The sequence below is a fragment of the Megalobrama amblycephala genome, linkage group LG17 (genome assembly GCF_018812025.1).
Source record: "Megalobrama amblycephala isolate DHTTF-2021 linkage group LG17, ASM1881202v1, whole genome shotgun sequence".
Lineage (NCBI taxonomy): Eukaryota > Metazoa > Chordata > Actinopteri > Cypriniformes > Xenocyprididae > Megalobrama > Megalobrama amblycephala.
The window spans coordinates 28,428,298-28,446,442 of NC_063060.1; the positions used below are offsets into that span (position 1 = coordinate 28,428,298).

The 18,145-nt window shown below is 38.4% G+C and overlaps 1 protein-coding gene across 4 annotated transcripts in view; it reads right to left on the minus strand.

The window, feature by feature from the left end:
• Positions 1-4,939: 4,939 nt before the first annotated feature.
• The window catches only part of arhgap29b (Rho GTPase activating protein 29b), a 36,318-nt gene continuing 23,112 nt past the window's right edge, over positions 4,940-18,145 (minus strand). For 3 of the 4 annotated variants that reach the window (XM_048164399.1, XM_048164401.1, XM_048164402.1), the window contains 18 exons: positions 17,864-17,918; positions 16,816-16,971; positions 16,664-16,728; positions 15,266-15,376; positions 15,095-15,175; positions 14,841-15,008; positions 14,300-14,437; positions 13,630-13,820; positions 13,139-13,311; positions 11,720-11,851; positions 11,066-11,164; positions 10,413-10,576; positions 10,137-10,325; positions 9,909-10,046; positions 8,955-9,181; positions 8,061-8,364; positions 7,477-7,579; positions 4,940-6,805 (listed from right to left, as the gene is read on the minus strand). In XM_048164399.1, coding sequence (XP_048020356.1) covers positions 5,865-6,805; positions 7,477-7,579; positions 8,061-8,364; positions 8,955-9,181; positions 9,909-10,046; positions 10,137-10,325; positions 10,413-10,576; positions 11,066-11,164; positions 11,720-11,851; positions 13,139-13,311; positions 13,630-13,820; positions 14,300-14,437; positions 14,841-15,008; positions 15,095-15,175; positions 15,266-15,376; positions 16,664-16,728; positions 16,816-16,971; positions 17,864-17,918 — 3,435 coding nt within the window. In that variant the 3' untranslated portion in view covers positions 4,940-5,864. The remainder of the gene's footprint in view (positions 6,806-7,476; positions 7,580-8,060; positions 8,365-8,954; positions 9,182-9,908; positions 10,047-10,136; positions 10,326-10,412; positions 10,577-11,065; positions 11,165-11,719; positions 11,852-13,138; positions 13,312-13,629; positions 13,821-14,299; positions 14,438-14,840; positions 15,009-15,094; positions 15,176-15,265; positions 15,377-16,663; positions 16,729-16,815; positions 16,972-17,863; positions 17,919-18,145) is intronic. The other variant, XM_048164400.1, reaches the window with a different exon arrangement.

The following is an 18,145-nucleotide window of genomic DNA, read 5'->3' on the forward strand; positions in this document are numbered from 1 at the left end:
CAAGACCAAAACAGCACAGCAGTCACAGACAGAGCTGTTATTATGTCTGTTAGACATCTAATTTTCCACAGTGATCTTTTTACACAAACACTGATTAAAGCTCTTTGAGTTCAGGTTCAGATACAAATGTCTCATCTTATGGAGTCTCTTTTGATAGACATATTACGAATATACTTGATCTTTATGGCTAAATGAATATAAAAGAATTAAAAACAAAAAATTGAAATGCATTATTTTAGGTATAATATGCATATTCTCTACCGAGGACAACTTAGACCTGTCGTGAATGTACACTACCGTTCAAAGGTTTGGTGTCAGTAAGATTTTGAAGATGTTTTTGAAAGAAGTCTCTTATGCTCACCAACGCGGCATTTATTTGATCAAAAATACAGTAAAAACTGTAACTATTGTTATTAAAATAACCAGTTTCTATTTGAATACATTTTAAAATGTAATTTATTCCTGTGATGGCAAAGCTGAATTTTCAACATCATTAATACAGTCTTCAGTGTCACATGATCCTTCAGAAATCATTCTAATATGCTGATTTGCTGCTTAAGAAACATTTCTTATTATTATCGATGTTGAAAACGAATGTGCTGCTCAATAATTTTGAGGAATCCGTGACACATTTTTTTCTGGATTCTTTGATAAACAATAAGTTCAAAAGAACAGCATTTATTTGAAATAAAATCTTGTTAAATTACATCTTTACGGTCACTTTTGATTAAATTAATGTATCCTTGATGAATAGAAGTATTAATTTCTTTAAAAAAATAAATAAAATAATAAAAAATAAAATCTTACTGAACACAAACCTTTGGATGGTAGTGTATGACCAAAAATGGTATACTTACTTCAGTGCTGAAAAGATTTGAGTCCCTCAACATTCGCATATAAAGGTACATAATTACAGTCCATGATAGTCGCTGAAACACAAGAGCCAAACTTGCTGCTCTTGACTGACTCATGTGATACAACTAATCTGATTGCCTTAATCTTCAGGGTTAACATGGCCATCAACAAAGCCCTCCATTTTAAAAATACTACTATTTATTTACAAGTACATGTGGAGGATTGATGATGCATTAGGAGATACTGTTAATGTGTGTTGTGTTATATTAAGTATTATATGGACATTTGGAGTATGTGTGCTATATTTTATATCCTATTTCTGCTTCTGTGTTTGTTGGATGAGTCAGAGCTGAGCAGCTCAGTGCTGGAGCTCAGGTGACATGTCTAATTAGGGATGAGGAGGGACAGACTCTGTCCCGGACAGTTACAGATACACAGGGAGTGAGAACAATAGGCAAGCTCTGTAATCAGGACACTGGTCTGTCTCTCCCTGAAATACAGCAGCTAAATTAACCTTTGACATGAAATATTGTACATGCTTTTTAAATCATAATAATGATAAATATTGTACATGCTTTTTAAATCATATGTTTAAATGTAGTAATTTTTAATAAGTAGTGTTTGCTAAAGCAGGAATCAATGCTTTAGGAATCGTGTTTTACACAACAAATGGTGAAGTTTTTTTTTTTTTTCCCCAATTAATTACAAAGAAACTACAAGTAATTTTTACAAGTAACATTGAAAAAACATTAAAGTTTAAAGCAGAAAGACTGAAATATTTTTGTTTGTTTGTTTGTTTGTTTTTTGGTAAAACATACTCCGAAAATCTTTGCTTTATTCGAAAAATATTTTTTATTGTATGGTACTTTTTTGTCATCTTTATTAGTTTTTTTAATGTATTTATTTATTTTCTATTTAGCTTTAAGGGTTAGTTCACCCAAAAATGAAAATCCAATGTTCTAAATCCAAACTCTTTAGAACAAATGACGATATTTTTAATGAAATCTGAGCCATCTGTCCCTCCATTGACGCAACTACCACTTTCACGCTTCAAAAAATTTATAAAGAGATTGTAAAACTAATCCATATGAATTGAGCAGTTTAGCCCAAATTTTCTGAAGAGACAAAATCACTTGATATGACGAACAGACTGAATTTAGGCTTTCATTCAAATATAAACAAACATTTATCAGCAAACAGTAAAGACTACTCAGTCAAACGTGCTGCGTAACACACAAGAATGAACCTCATTGGTCCTTGCGGAAGCTCAAACATGCTGCGTAACAAATGAGAATGAACCACATTGGTTCTTGAGGAAGCTCAAATGTGCTGTGTAACAAATGAGAATGAACCACATTGGTTCTTGAGGAAGCTCAAATGTGCTGTGTAACAAATGAGAATGAACCACATTGGTTCTTGCAGAGGCTCAAATGTGCTGCGTAACAAATGAGAATGAATCACATTGGTTCTTCAAACAGCACCTACATCCCCACAAGTTGTTCATCGCTCAACCAAAAACAAACTCTAGCATATTCAGTTGTCAGACACGACTGGAACTTCAAAAAGGGACCAGCTTCTATGGACAGAGGAAACTAAAAAAAGAGCTTTTTTGGCAGCAAACCCACCAGATGGGTTTGGTGCACACATGGATAAAAAGTACCCCATGCCTATGGTTAAATATACTGCTGGATCTTTAATGTTGTGGGCCTATTTTTCTGCTGGAGGTCCTGGACATCTTGTTCAGATACATGGTATCATGGATTCTATCAAATACTAACAGATAAAAAAAATCAAAACCTGCTTCTGCTAGAATAATTTTAATGTGGGCTATTGTTGGATCTTCCATCAGGACAATGATCAAAAACAAACATCAAAATCAACACAAAAATGTGTCACTGAGCACAAAATGAAGCTTCTTCCATGACCATCCCAGTCCCCTGACCTAAAACTTAAAGAAAATGAGTGGAGTGAACTGAAGAGAAGAAACACTAACATGGAGCTGGGAATCTGAAGGATCTGGAGAGATTCTGTATAAAGGAACGGTCTCTGATCTCTTGTCAGGTGTTCTCCAAACTCATCAGGCATTATAGGTGAAGACTCAGAGCTGTTATCTTGGCAAAAGGACGTTGCAATAATTGGGTGCCAATAATTGTGGCCAACGTGAACAAGAGAAAAACATTCATTTCATAATGAGCTTTCTCCCCCATTTTCAATTGTTTTACTTAAATGAAAGGTTAGAATTTTGTATTTTTAAAAAAAATAAAAGATCAAAAGGATAAACAATGCAGATTTACTTTCACAGCCACCGTTGTTCATATTTACCAAGGGTGGCAATATTTGTGTAACACAAAAATGAACCTCATTGGTTCTTGAGAGGCTCAAACATGCTGCGTAACACGAAAACGGTTCTTGCAGAAGCTCAAACGTGCTGCGTAACACAGGAGAATGAACCTCATTGGTTCTTGCGGAAGTTCAAACGTGCTGAGTAACACACGAGAATGAACCTCATTGGTTCTTGTGGAAGCTCAAATGTACTGAGTAACACACGAGAATAAACCTCATTGGTTCTTGCGGAAGCTCAAAGTGCTGCATAACACACAAGAATGAACCTCATTGGTTTTGTGGAAGTTCAAACGTGCTGAGTAACACACGAGAATGAACCTCATTGGTTCTTGCAGAAGCTCAAACTGCGTAACACACGAGAATGAACCTCATTGGTTCTTGCGGAAGCTGAAAGTGCGTAACACATGAGAATGAACCTCATTGGTTCTTGCGGAAGTTCAAACGTGCTGAGTAACACACGAGAATGAACCTCATTGGTTCTTGTGGAAGCTCAAATGTACTGAGTAACACACGAGAATAAACCTCATTGGTTCTTGCGGAAGCTCAAAGTGCTGCATAACACACAAGAATGAACCTCATTAGTTTTGTGGAAGTTCAAACGTGCTGAGTAACACACGAGAATGAACCTCATTGGTTCTTGCAGAAGCTCAAACTGCGTAACACACGAGAATGAACCTCATTGGTTCTTGCGGAAGCTGAAAGTGCGTAACACATGAGAATGAACCTCATTGGTTCTTGCGGAAGTTCAAACGTGCTGAGTAACACACGAGAATGAACCTCACTGGTTCTTGCGGAAGCTCAAACTGCGTAACACAGGAGAATGAACCTCACTGGTTTTGTGGAAGTTCAAACGTGCTGCGTAACACACGAAAATTAACCTCATTGGTTCTCACGTCAAGCAAGCATTCCTGAGCTACCGTTTATTATAACTTAAACATTTTATTTTTAGTGCCGACTGATTTCTCATTTTCATTTAATTTTTTTTTTAAGCTTTTCATCTTATTCATATTTTATTTCAACTTTATTCCAATAAACAAATTTGATTATTATAACTAGTTTTAGTTTTAGTTGAAGGGTTAGTTCACCCAAAAATGAAAATTCTGTCATTTATTACTTACCCTCATGCCGTTCCACACCCGTAAGACCTTCATTAATCTTCGGAACACAAATTAAGATATTTTAGTTGAAATCTGATGGCTCCGTGAGGCCTTCATAGGGAGCAATGACATTTCCTCTCTCAAGATCCATAAAGGTACTAAAAACATATTTAAATCAGTTCATGTGAGTACAGTGGTTCAATATTAATATTATAAAGCGACATTGTCATTGCTCCCTATGAAGGCCTCACGGAGCCATCAGATTTCAACTAAAATATCTTAATTTGTGTTCCGAAGATTAACGAAGGTCTTACGGTTATGGAATGGCATGAGGGTAAGTAATAAATGACAGAATTTTCATTTTTGGGTGAACTAACCCTTTAACAATAACAACACTGGCAGGGACTCAAACATAATGGTGACAATTATATTATACTTATTTGATTTGAGCCAGTAATAAACCACCAGTAATATAACAACACCTTAGCGACCACATAACAACCACCTGGCAACCACCCTAGCATCGCAGTGGCCACTAATATTTCATTCCAAAAATTTAAAAAAATGTAGTCTTCATATTTAATCCACTTTTACAGGCAAATGGACAAAATAGAAAAGAAAAAAGGGCAAAAAAAATACAAAAATAGTTTGAACTAAATATTTAATCTGCAAACATGTTGCACGTCTTCAAGAATTGTTGGTATGTTTATCATATGTTTATGGCAGCAGGTTATGTGTACAAAATGAAAACAAATGCATATATAACTCTGAAATAAAACAGAAACAGATGCACTTACGCAGCCTAAAACACACATGAGCAGAAGTGTTTCTGAGAGACAAACTAAAAAAACAAACAAAAAAACAGCCAGCAGTAACTGTATTACATCATGCGAAGGCAGTGATGATGCAGTGGTTAGGCTTAGCAAGTGCATCACAATGAACAGGTTGGCATACATTTACAAAAAATACTATACACACTCCTGTTGAGTTCATACAATTATTACACAGAACTTCTGACTTTAATAACACATTAATATAACTGATTATTTATTGATATAGAAGCGTCTCTTGAAACCTCTGGATGGCCATTTTATCACAATGAAGGAGATAATGAATATGAAACACATTTGGCATAAACGTTCAGAAACAATATACAAAAATAACATAAAAGAGTGCTCACTTACGGTTAAGTGAATGTCACAAATGTTTTGGACCTTTGCTGATATTTCCGGCTCAAACAGTAGCTTAAAGGGACATTAACAAACAGCTATTTAATTCACAGAGACGTTTCACCTCTCCTGTAATATTTTTGCCCTTTCTTAAAGGGATAGTAAAACAATTTAATATATACAGTATGGCACAAAAAAGACATACAGATACATACATATACAGTCGTAGTCAGATCTACTAGACTATTAAAATTGACCTTGTGAGGACTGTGGAGGAATCATTCACTTTGTCACATATCAGGAGAATACTGTACCAGGCGTGACAAAAACTGCCCTAGAGGACAACCCTAGAAGCCAACAGATTTGGCTTTTTCAAGAGCCAGTGTTTTTTTTTTTTTTTTTAAACAAAATGGGCCTCTCGCTGCTCCAGCTCCTGCATACGGCGACTGCGTCTCTGATAGAGGGGTTTGGCATCTGTTGGGCTGAGCTCCTCAGCGCTGGAGCCTGGAGACTGAGGGGGCGAGAGCGTGATGGGGCTTTGAGAGTCACTTTCAGACAGTCCTTCTTCCACTCCTGATACAGTGCTTGTTATTGTTGTAAAAGTTGGCTTGGCTGTTAGAGCGACAGTCACCGGTGTTGTTGGTGTGGTGGGGGGGGTTGTCACTGCTGTGGTGACTGTCGCAACATTTGACGAGGCTGCTGTTGTTAATATGGTAATGGCTGTTGTGTAAACAGCTTCTGTGGTCGTGGTTGGTGCCGCTGAAACAGTTTTTGCCAGTGAGTCAAATGACCTGAATTGGGCTCCTGATGGAGGTCTATAGAACGTTCCAGGAGGGGGTTTTAGTGTCCGTGGTGCTCGGAAGGTTATCGGAGCCCCGACGGACTGGCTTGTACCATCTTTTCTAGTAGCAATGCTGTGGGGTACAACGCTAATTTCAGATGCTTTCGGCACACCAGAGGGTGGCAGGTTGGCCACTATCATTGCAGTTCTGGGTGTCACGTCATAATGTCTGTACTGTCTGTCCCAGGTCCTCCTCAGCGTCTGAGTGTCGATTAAGGGGTTCCTGTAATAGTTTGAGAGTCGTGGCGTCGAAGGTTTCTCCGGTTCGGTGGTCTCCTGAATGGCGGCAGGCGAGTGTTCATGCTCCACAGTGTTGCGGCTGTTGACCTCATTGAGCAGTCGGTCCACAGGCATGCTGATGGGTCGAGACACCGGCTTGGAGCGCTGGGGTCGCAGCTGCACCAATCGGCTGCTGGCACTGGGCCGGCTGAACACAGATGTGGACTTCTGCATGTCCACAGGAGCTGAGTCAACCCCATTGATATCTGAACCCTCACCTGCTGGAGAGAAAAAAATACTCTTAAAATTAATTTATACAAACTATTCATTCAAAAGAGACTCCTTAAGAGAGTAACCTTTTAATGTATTGAATATCTGAATGTGACTTTTGCATTTCCGGGTCAATCTTGACCCAGTGAAACATAAGTTTATAAAACAGTCATAACTTAATATTTTTCAACTAAAACCATCTTGTATTTGAACAAAAACTGAATGCACAAAGCTTTCAAAGTTTTGAATGTTATTGTGTTATTACCATGTTATTACTACATTTACTCAATTTTTAATCACTGAATTAATTTTTTTTTTTTTTTTTTAATTTTACATGAACTACAGAAAAACCACTTGTTGCAGGATGTTTGTTGCAATATTAGAAATTGTATTTGAATATATCATTAAATTATATATATAAGAACACATCTGAGAATTACCAATATTAACTCTTTAGAAATCAATAGATATAATTCTTTTGAACTTATAACACATAATTCCTTAAAAAGTCCAAGTTTATTCAAAGAAAATATATTCATTTCATTAATTTCATTCAACTATTTCATTAAAAATATTAATTTACCTGCATGAACTTTCAGATAAAAAAGATAAACATTTTTCATGCAGCCATGGTTCAACAGTTTTGATTTTACCAAAGATGAGCAAAGACACTCATACTAACCAGGTGTTTGTGCTCTATCATCCCCTGTCTTCATTTCCTTAACTTCCTCCACAAGCTGTGCAGAGGTAATCACAGACGAGTGTCTCTTGTAAATTTTTGCACTCTGTATGAACAATAAACACAGATCACAAATCATAAACTATGGAGTGGGGGAAAAATCAATTCACATATGAATCACGATCATCCTCTACCGATCAATTCACAAATTTCAAATATATTTGTCCTATCATTTGTAATTTGTTCTTTGTTTCTATTTTTTATATTACAGAAGACTGCCAGCTTAAATGGCATTTGTTTTATAATATTGTGTTGACTAAAATGGGAAGAAAAACTAAATAAATTTCAAGGCTTACATTTAATTCAGTTGGATTTTTCTTTCAAGACCTATTAAACTGTCTACCAGTCAAATAGGAAAAGTAACACATAACAGTAAACTAGAATGAAATCTATGCATATATCTAATTGAAATTTGAGAATGGTTTTGAATCAAATCGTGAGGTGCCAAAAGATTCAAAAACATAATATTTCCTAAAAATGTCCTTAAAGCAAGTGAGGTCTAGCTTCCATTCTCTGTCCCATCTCACCTCTTTGATATCCATGAGAGATCGGGAGTGACGGCTGAGTTTTGGCTCTTTGTCCTGGATGTTGGGCACAATGGAAGCCTGTGATGCTGTAGGACTGGTGGGAGAAACCGGGCTGAGGGGGACATCAAAGATCATTTGGTGGTAATTGATGAGCAGCTCCACCATGCGGGCCTGGTGAGGGTAGTCAACCAAAGAGGACAGCGACACTTCTGCATCCAACTGCCTGGGCTTGATGAGCGTGGGACCGAAGATGATACCCAGGTTACTAGCTGTCATCTTGTTCTCCTCAGATTGCTCTGTTACTCTGTAGAACAATGATGTTTTGGAGTGGTGGATTTATATTTCACTCTCACAAAACACATTTAAGGGTTTCAAGCAACTAGCAATGAAAAAACAGATTCTGACAAAGGATTCCTACGGAGCCCTAAAAGGACCTTTGCAAAAAAAAAAAAAAAAAAAAAAAAAACAGACTATGCACGAGAAACTTATCTGCTCACGCGTTACAATTTCTGTTTTATGTATGTTGGCTATAACATATTTCCTTTGCGCGTCACTGCCATTTTACCATTTTACTTCTGTAACTAAAACAAATTCCTAGTATGTGCAAACATACCTGGCAATAAAGCTCTTTCTGATTCTAAAGCTCTTTCTGAAGAAAACAAAAGGACTTTAGATATAAAGGGAGGCTCACGCGTCAAAAAAATGACAAACGAGTAGCTGGATTAGGGTTAGCCCAATACACACAGCCATTTTGCGCCATCAGTCCATTTCATGGCGTGGTTTCACGGACGCCACAGAGGATGCGTTAAAACGTACATACAGTAAGGCCGTGATGTTAGAGGTATACTATTTTTTCCTAATAGATGCATATGTTTATGGTTTGTGTTAGCATACCTGTGCAGATGTGTGATGAGGAACTGCAGGGTTTTGTAATGAGCTCCAGGAAGTTGGCGAAGGAGGTCTCTAATTTTGAAGAGAACTCTTTTAAGCTCAATGCTGAGGCACAGCTGCTCCCCTGTTGATTTCTCTTTAGCCGAGTCAGTCTCATCCAGGTTCTGAGTCTCTTTTGCCAGCCCAATGACATCATTATAATACCGATACAGAATCAATGGCTCTGGCAACTGAAAAACATTTTGTTTGGCAATGTCAATTAACAAAAAGTTAGAGTTACTTTTTGTTTTCTAAATGAGAAGTGCAATGGAAGTTATACAGCTATAGAGTTCAACAGTGCCTGCTCACTTTTTCAGCAGCATTGGTTCCAGAAGTATATTTTCCATTCATTTCTCCCATATGGATTTCAAAGGTGTCTTTGTTAAAGCGTTATAAGCCATGAACCAAGCCAACCAGCTAAGAAGTGAATCATAACATTACAAACTTTGATTTGAAGCAAAAAAGTATTTGAAAATCTGACAAAAATACAAAGGTACAAGATTGTGTACCTAACGGCTTTAGAGATAGAAAGAACTACAATCCTATGAAGCATTGCGAACAGCATAATCGAATTAAAAACAATGGAGAAATATAAAACTACTTATTTAAAGATTTATAGATGTAGATTTATATTTATCCATCATTTTTAATTCGATTGTCATTTGCAATGCTTCACGGTCTTGTAGCTTTGTCTTTTTATTTGATTTTCAAATACTTTTCTGCTTTAATTCAAAGTTTGTAATTTTGTGATTCACCTAATAGCTGGTTGGTTTGATTCATGGCTTATAACTTTAATGAAGACTTTTAAAAAAAGTCCGAAACCATGGATGCTGAAAAACCGGGCGGGTACTGTTGCACTCTAATAATTCAAGTTTCATAAATGACATGATGAAACTGGGATTATTTATCCCACCACACCTGTCTTAGGTAAAGCTTGAGCACGTTGCTTATGTCATGTGGGTGGAGGTCAGAAAGCTCTACTAAGTCCTTTCCGTTCTCAAAGGCCTGGCACAGCTTTTCCACACGAGACTTTGCCCCATTCACCCGATAAATGCCCTTGAAACGCACCGAAAGTAGGTGTCATTCACAAGATGACTCAAACATTGAATTAAAGCAATTACTTTAAGTTACATCTCAATTCTTTACCTTAATGTTCAGGGCACGGCTCTCGATTTCCGAGGTGCATTTTTTGATGATGAAGGGGATGCCGTCAGGACTGTTCTTAGCTACTTGGGCGAAGTCAATCCCAAACAGGTGCAGTCTACCCTGGAGCTTCTTATGACCACACTGAATGGCAAGAGTCTCCAGGCATTTCTTGTGACAGGCCAAGGAGCACTATGGAATTAGAGATTAGAGAATGACAAATGGCTCTACTGAACAATATGAACTAAATCAGTGTGGGTGTTGATGATGATGACGCACCTCCTCACACTCAGCCCCGTGGAACATCACCAGACTGTCACACTCTCTGCACTTGGAAGGAGCTCTTAGTTTCCGCAACTTGTGGGTGTGCGCCGCTTTTGACATCTGAGCATTGCGGAAAGGGCCGGGAGAACTGGCCGTTTCCAACACCATCTCAGCGAGACCTGAGACGAGAAAAGACATAATGTGTTTCAAATGCTAATTTGCAAATAGTTTAAAAACATTCTGCTGGCCCATCAACAAAGTTCTGGTTTGGAAATGGGATAATCAAGAGTCTTAAATGTGAGTGTGGATGGGAAATAAAGAAATTTAATGATTCTGGTTTGCATTCCGATTTAATGAATGACTCTTTTAGTACTTTTGAGGAAGCACAATCCTCTCTCTATTTCCTCAAATGTATTTTCTAAGTCTAACATTTGTTTACATTCAGCAATTATTACTGAAATGTAACACTTTTGGTGGAGAGTGAGGAACTGTTAACTGTGGCATTTTGCCAATGTCAACACCAAGCCCATCTGCGCAGCTGCACAGACAGCAAAAACAAGGGTGCGAGCAATTCAGCACTTGCATAATAAACATGAACCTGTGGTGTGTCACCACACATCTATGAACACAGACAGCCACAATCACGCTATTCAGTTTGTACAACCAACCATTATCTGATGGGGAAGGGGGTTCCCTCTCATCCAGGTCATCTGCAGAAGACATAGTACCAGTTGAGGGAGTTCTGGGAAGCCTGCGTTTGAAATCCCCTTTAGCATGAAGACACACAAACACACAAATTAGATACTTCCACCCTGCAGAGCACTTCTCCATCCTGTCCAATGAGAACTAGGTCAACCACTTTACAAGCAAAACTTACAAACGTGCCTAAACCAGCAATATTTTTAAAGGAACTTCTTTGTAGGATTAAACTCTTGATAAAATATACAGGGCTCAACAATAAGAATAGCTGTTACCATTGAGTAGAGTGAAAGCATTTTAGGATGTCTGGCAAAACTGACACATGCCTAATTAGGCCAGTGCTTATACTCTCACATTCCAATGATTTGTTGATCACATATAAGTTTTTATGCCTAGTTTTCTGTGATGTTGTGAACATTGTTCAGCAAATTATGTTAAATTCTGCTCACGAACACAACTATGTCAAGAACAAGGTGGAATGAATGAATGAATGAATGAATGAATAATTATAAAGAAATTTTCAGATGTACTTGTGATATATTTTAAATAAAGTATTTCATGTATAAGAGATGTCCCATACTGTGAAACAGATTGTAGGCTGAAATGTGGGTCAGAAAAAGCACCTGGACTGGCTGTGGGAGAGTCCATGGAGCGAGACTCGCTGCTTCCCCCAGCACTCTCTGAGTCACTGCACATCCCTCCTCCGCCGGCACTGCCTGAGCTCCAGGCCCGCTGTGAGCCCTGCGTCCTTGACGCTACAATACACAGAATTAACCTCAGAATTAAATTTCATCTTTGAAATCTCTAGTCTCTATATATAAAACTGAGGGACAAAATCCTGTTTGTGTTTGGGAGAATCAGCCTGTCTGAATGTTTCATTCAGTTCATAGCGTTCAACTGATGTTCTTGATTCTTTAGTTTAGTCATCCAGTCTGAATGCTCAGGCTGTAATCCAGCAGGCCGATGATGTCACAGCACCAGGGGCTTTTTGGAAGCCGAGAGCCGATCTGGGTATGGGCCTTAATCCTGACTGCTTGCAGCTTTAGTCCAAGCTTTGAACGGCTATCACTGGGTAAAAAAACCTACAGTGGACGTGTCAAGCCATAAAAATAACCTGTACAGGAGATTGAAGCTAGCCAAACAAATGTGCCTCATAGCTGCAAACATCTCAGGATATTGATGAAGTGGAAAGAAAATAAATCTTGTAGCATTTAATCCTGTGAAGTCTTAGAGTCTAACAAATGCAGGTTGAGTAGGTTGACATCCCCCAAAGAGTGTAAAGACCTGCTCTATATGTTTGAGCAGCCTGAAGTAGCAACTATGGCTCAACCAATAGTGTGAGTTTGGGGAAGGATTATTCTGTCATTATTGTTCTCATTCCATTTAGTGCCACAAAAATGTATCATTGTAAACTTTTAGGCGCTGTTTACACCTGGTATTAAGATGCATTTTGGTGGATCGGATCACAATTGGGCGATGCTAAATACAGGTGTAAATGGGGTCTAAGATATTTTGAGCTTGTCACACGTGATGCTTTTCTAATAGCCACAAAAGACAGCCTACTCTCCTCCTACTGACCTAATGCATAAACATTATGAGAAGCACGCTAGCCAGACGGGATTTAAACTTTGTCGGCTGGAGACCCAAGTTTGGTTTGAAGATGAAAAACGTACCAGGTGCAATGTTCTCTCACCATTCCTGATTTCTAACACACACTCAGAGAAGGAGAAGAAACGAAAGCTGCTCTTTGTGTGTTTTTCTGTCGTTGCTGCATTTATATGTAAATTAAATGAGCTAATTTTGTCCATTAGATCAAAAGATCTGGAAAATCCCATACATTTACCCACCCATAGACCCTCACCTTGAAAAATCAGGACAGAAGTGGTCGAAAGTGGACGGATTAAAACACCAGGTGTAAACAGGAATATGTCTCCCTCATCTACATGAGATCCAATTGATCAAAGTGCATCTTAATACCAGGTGTAAACAGGGCCTTACTCACCAGCCTAGATCTTTAACGAATAAGATACAACATCTCTTACCTTGCATGTCTATACTGCTATTGGACCGTCTCTCTGCGATCTTGGCCTTGCAGGGTTGTACGGTACCCTCAACCTCATCTGCGCTGTGGTTATCCGCAGAGGTAACAGAACCCTGCGACAGGTTCCCATGGGACGAGCGGGTGCTACTTTGAGACCTCTTATGAAGAGACATTCTGGAAAGAAAGACACTTGTTAAAGAATGATTTATAAAAATACTGCAGTTAAAACAAGCTGCGCAAAATCTCTGCTGATTGTAAAATGGGTTACTCAACAGGAAAGCGTGAGATTTGCACTGTAAAGAGATGTAATAGCACTGGCCAGTATGTTTGTACATGGGTGTGATTCAGAGGTCAAGCTGAAAAGCAGAGTTTGCACGGGGCAGTGATTACGGAGACCAGAACACTTGGGTAAACAACACGTTCGCTCTTCATTCTTCCTGAGGAAGATGCAAACAATGCACGGCTTGCATGGAAACTTGAATGTGGACTAACCCCGTTTTTGAGGAAGTAGTGATGTCCTGAGACAGAGACTCCAGCCACACTCGCTCTTTAGGCAAGCTGCAAACAAACTCAGAGTAGCGCTGGCCAGGCTCATACTTTTTGGCCTGTTCACTTAGAGCTTGGTAGTTGACAGACAGAGGCACAGTCTGAGCCTGTTGCATCTGGAACCAGTTCACTGTCACCTACAAGTGTTCATGAGAATAGTCAGTGTGCAATAATAGGAAAAAAAATGTATTTATTTTCATGAAGGGCAGTTCAATATATACACTATCATTCAAAAAATTGGGGTCAGTAAGATTTCTATTTTTAATAAATGTATCACAGTTTCCTCAAAAATATTGAGCTTATTAATATAGCACAACTGTTTTCAACTTTGATAATGAGCAACGTTTCTTGAGCAGCAAATTAATATATTAGAATGATTTCTGAAGGATCATGTGACACTGAAGACTAGAGTAATGATGCTGAAAATTAAGCTTTGCCATCACAGAAATAAAAATTGTAACATATTTCACAATATTACTGTTTTGCTGCAATTTTGATCATAAAACATAAATGCAGCATTGGTGAGCATATCAATCTTTCTTCAAAAACATTAAAAAATCTTACAGACCTCAAACTTTTGAACTGTACTGTTATATAGTGATGTTGTGATACAGACCGCTTTGAGAGTCAGGTCGCATTGGAAGACCAGCTTCCGAATCTGAGCGAGGATCTCACTCTTAGCGTTTGACAAGCCGACCTTCTTTGCCTCTAGATCGGCCACACAGGCTTTATACTGCTCCTGCGCTTCCTCTGCCTAGAGTCACCACAAAAACAGACCATGAGTCAAACAAAATAAAAGCATAGTGATTTTACTAGCCTGTTTTAAGATGTAGTATGTCATTAGCAGCACAAAACAGGTTTGCAAAAATTGCAATTTATGAAGAAACGTGTTTAGTGTGTGTTCAGTCAGTGTAGTTGCTAGAGTTGTTATAGCAACAGTAATGTTTAGATTATATGGCCAAATTTTAAGACAGTGCATCAGATGTTAAAGAAAAATCAAATGAATTCCCACAAACTCTGTGTTTCTTATTGCCGCTTTGATGCCCAGTAAACAGGGATAATAAAGGAAAGGGTGTGTGTGGGTTTGTGCAGTCTGTGATGGTGTTGGAGTTGAATTTAGAGCTTTAAAATTATTTATAGTGCAGTTTCTGCAGTACCTTCTGTAGGGCCTCTTCCTCCACCCTCCGTTTCTTCTCCAGAGTCCTGCCTCCTGCTGTCGGCTGCTCCTCCTCGGTGCGGCTGGTGGAGCTGCGTGCCTTCTCGTACTCCTCTTTCTTCTGCCCCTTCAGCAACCTAGCCTTCTTCAAAGCGCTCTCGGCCTCGCTCTGAAAACACACATGGGTTATTAAGCGCTATCGTTCTGAAGAAACGTTAGTGATGAAATTCAAAGAATTCAAGTAATCATAGGTACCATTTTCTTCAGCTCTCTTTGCCATTGTTCCTTTATCTCTTTCCTCTGCTTGTCCAGGTCATTCTTGCGGGCCAGCAGTGGCTGTTGGAATTATGGGAATTGTATGGAATTATAAGAAATGATTTGTTGAATAGTTAGCTAAAAGTATGCAGTAGAGTCAACTGATCATACCTGTATGAATTTGTTTGTTTGAAGAGCTGCAGCCGTTTGGAGCAGAACATGATTGTACTCTATCTCATTTTTAAACGCAGAGACATAAATATCCCGGAACGGCATGTAGTCCTTTAGATAAAGACACACAGTAACACAATAACATCACTTACAGGCCCAAAACAAAATACACTAAAACGTTCAAAAGTTTAGGGGTTGGTAAAATTATTTTAAAGAAAGAAGTCTCTTCATGTTCTCTGCATTTATTTGATAAAGTCAAAACATTAATATTAAAAATATTATTCAAATTGTTTTAATATATTCTAAAATACAATTAATTCCTGTGATGCCAAAGCTGAATGTTCAGCATCATTACTCCAGTCTTTAGTGTCACATGATTTTTCAGAAATCATTCTAATATGCTGACTTGATGCTCAAGAAACATTCCTTATTATTATCAATGTTGAAAACAGTTGTGCTGCTTAAAGGATTAGTCCACTTTTAAATACACTTTTCCTGATAAATTTACTCACCCCCATGTCATCCAAGATGTTCATGTCTTTCTTTCGTCAGTCGAAAAGAAATGAAGGTTTTTGAGGAAAACATTCCAGGATTATTCTCCTTACAGTGGATTTCAATGACTACCAACAGATTGAAGGTCAAAATTACAGTTTCAGTGCAGCTTCAAGGGCTTTAAACGATACCAGATGAGTAATAAGGGTCTTATCTAGCGAATCGATTGGTCATTTTCGGAAAAAAAAAATACAACCGTTTATGCTTTATAAACAAAATATCGCCTTGAACGTACTTTCCGCTTCCGCATTCTTCATAACACTTACGCTCAATGTTCTACGCCTTCCCTATTCTACTTACGGAACGAACGCGGCGCCAGTTTAGTTTTTTTCCGTAACTTGGAAGCGGAAAGTACGTTCAAGGCGATATTTTGTTTATAAAGCATAAACGGCTGTATTTTTTTCGAAAATGACCGATCGTTTCTCTAGATAAGACCCTTATTACTCATCTGGTATCATTTAAAGCCCTTGAAGCTGCACTGAAACTGTAATTTTGACCTTCAACCTGCTGGTAGCCATTGAAATCCACTGTAAGGAGAATAATCCTGGAATGTTTTCCTCAAAAACTGACGAAAGAAAGACATGAACATCTTGGATGACATGGGGGTGAGTAAATTTATCAGGAAAAGTGTATTTAAAAGTGGACTAATCCTTTAATAATTCAGTGGACAGTGATAGCATTTATTTGAAATAGAAATCGACATTTTAAATGTCTTTACTGTCACTTTTGATCAATTTAATGCATCTTTAATAAATAAATTAAAAAACAAAATAATACGGACTCCAAATGTTTGAGCGGTAGTATGCATATACATTATATTTGATCAAAACAAGAAAAGACCATCACCTGCTGACTTGCTACTGCCTTTGCAGATTCTGCCATCTTGGCAAAACTTTTGGCACATTCCATGTCTGTAAAATACAGAGACCACATGAAACACCAAAGATCAACCCTGGAGACTCAAACCAAATAAGATCAGGCTTTAAGAATGGACTGACCCAGGCTGAGGCGTTTCTCCACCCAGGCCAACACGTCTTTGGTGTATTTGGACCAGGCCTTGGCATAGAGCAAGGCCGACTCAACTCCACTGTCATTCTTCAGCAGAAGGAGGTCCACCTGCTCCACAGTGGACAGCTCTGGAGACAGAGCATGATCTAGAAACACACACCCAGAACATCGCATATGAACACACACAACCAAAAAAAATAAACGCTCCAAACTGTTTAAAAAGATTGCCGAAAATGCAGAGGTAGACATTTTCTTTGAAGACATTTATATTTCCTCAACCTCGTCTCTCCGCTCTCCAAAACTGTCATTTAAAATTTACTATTAAATGTTACTGCCTTATTTGGTTTATAGGTCAAAAGTTACAAGGCCAATTTTACAAGTTAGCCTTATTAAAGGCAGCGACAGCCTTCAAATTGGTGGCAGACTTGCTTTTAAGAGGACTAAATATTCTCCACCATAGCCATAAGAGATGTTTCTAAAACTGACACTAATATGTGGTAGCATTAGATGTATGTACGATATATTGCGTGGCATGAGTGTGTGAGATCATGTCATAAAATTTCTGCTTAACCTTCCCCAAATGCACTGACACGCAGCTCAGCCGTACTGAATCCAAGCACCCCGCCCAATAAGCCACATGTGGTTCCCATTCCTCACACAAACGTCCAAAAAAACTCCAAAGAATGTCAACCATTTGGCAAACAAGAAGAATGTTAGACTATATGAAAAACAACACAAGTGTGAAGGTACGGGGTGTGTATAGCTCTCTTGTCGATCAGTACTGCTCATCTGTCTCTCTGCTAGAACAACATCTCCATTTCATGTGTGGTTTGTTTTAAACTAGAAAACTTAAAGTTAACTTAAAACGTTTGTATTAAAAAACGTTTGTATTTCTGTTGATTGGGGGGCACATAAAACGAGTGAAGAGATTCACTGCAACACCTCAACGGCACAAGTCTGCTATCTTTTCAATAAAAACAGTGAGAGAAGGATGTAAAAGAAGGGTACATAAAGAAGAAAGAAAGGAAATCCATTTACCTGCCAGATCATTTTGACTGCAGCCCCGTGAATCTTCAGAGAGGTTTTCAAAAGACTAGAAGAGATAAAGGCAAAGACATTTCACACGGGATGAGAAGTATGATTACAGAGGTGAGGGATGAGAAGGTGCTTTTTTTTTGACTGCTTCTCTTTTATCTTTTATCTCTTTTAACATCTAGGTCAAAGCTTAAAACACCCTGCTCTTTAAATCACAGGGGCAAGCCAGGATTCATTCTTTTAAAAAAAGACATCTAAACTTAAAGATAGGGTAGGCAATTTCAG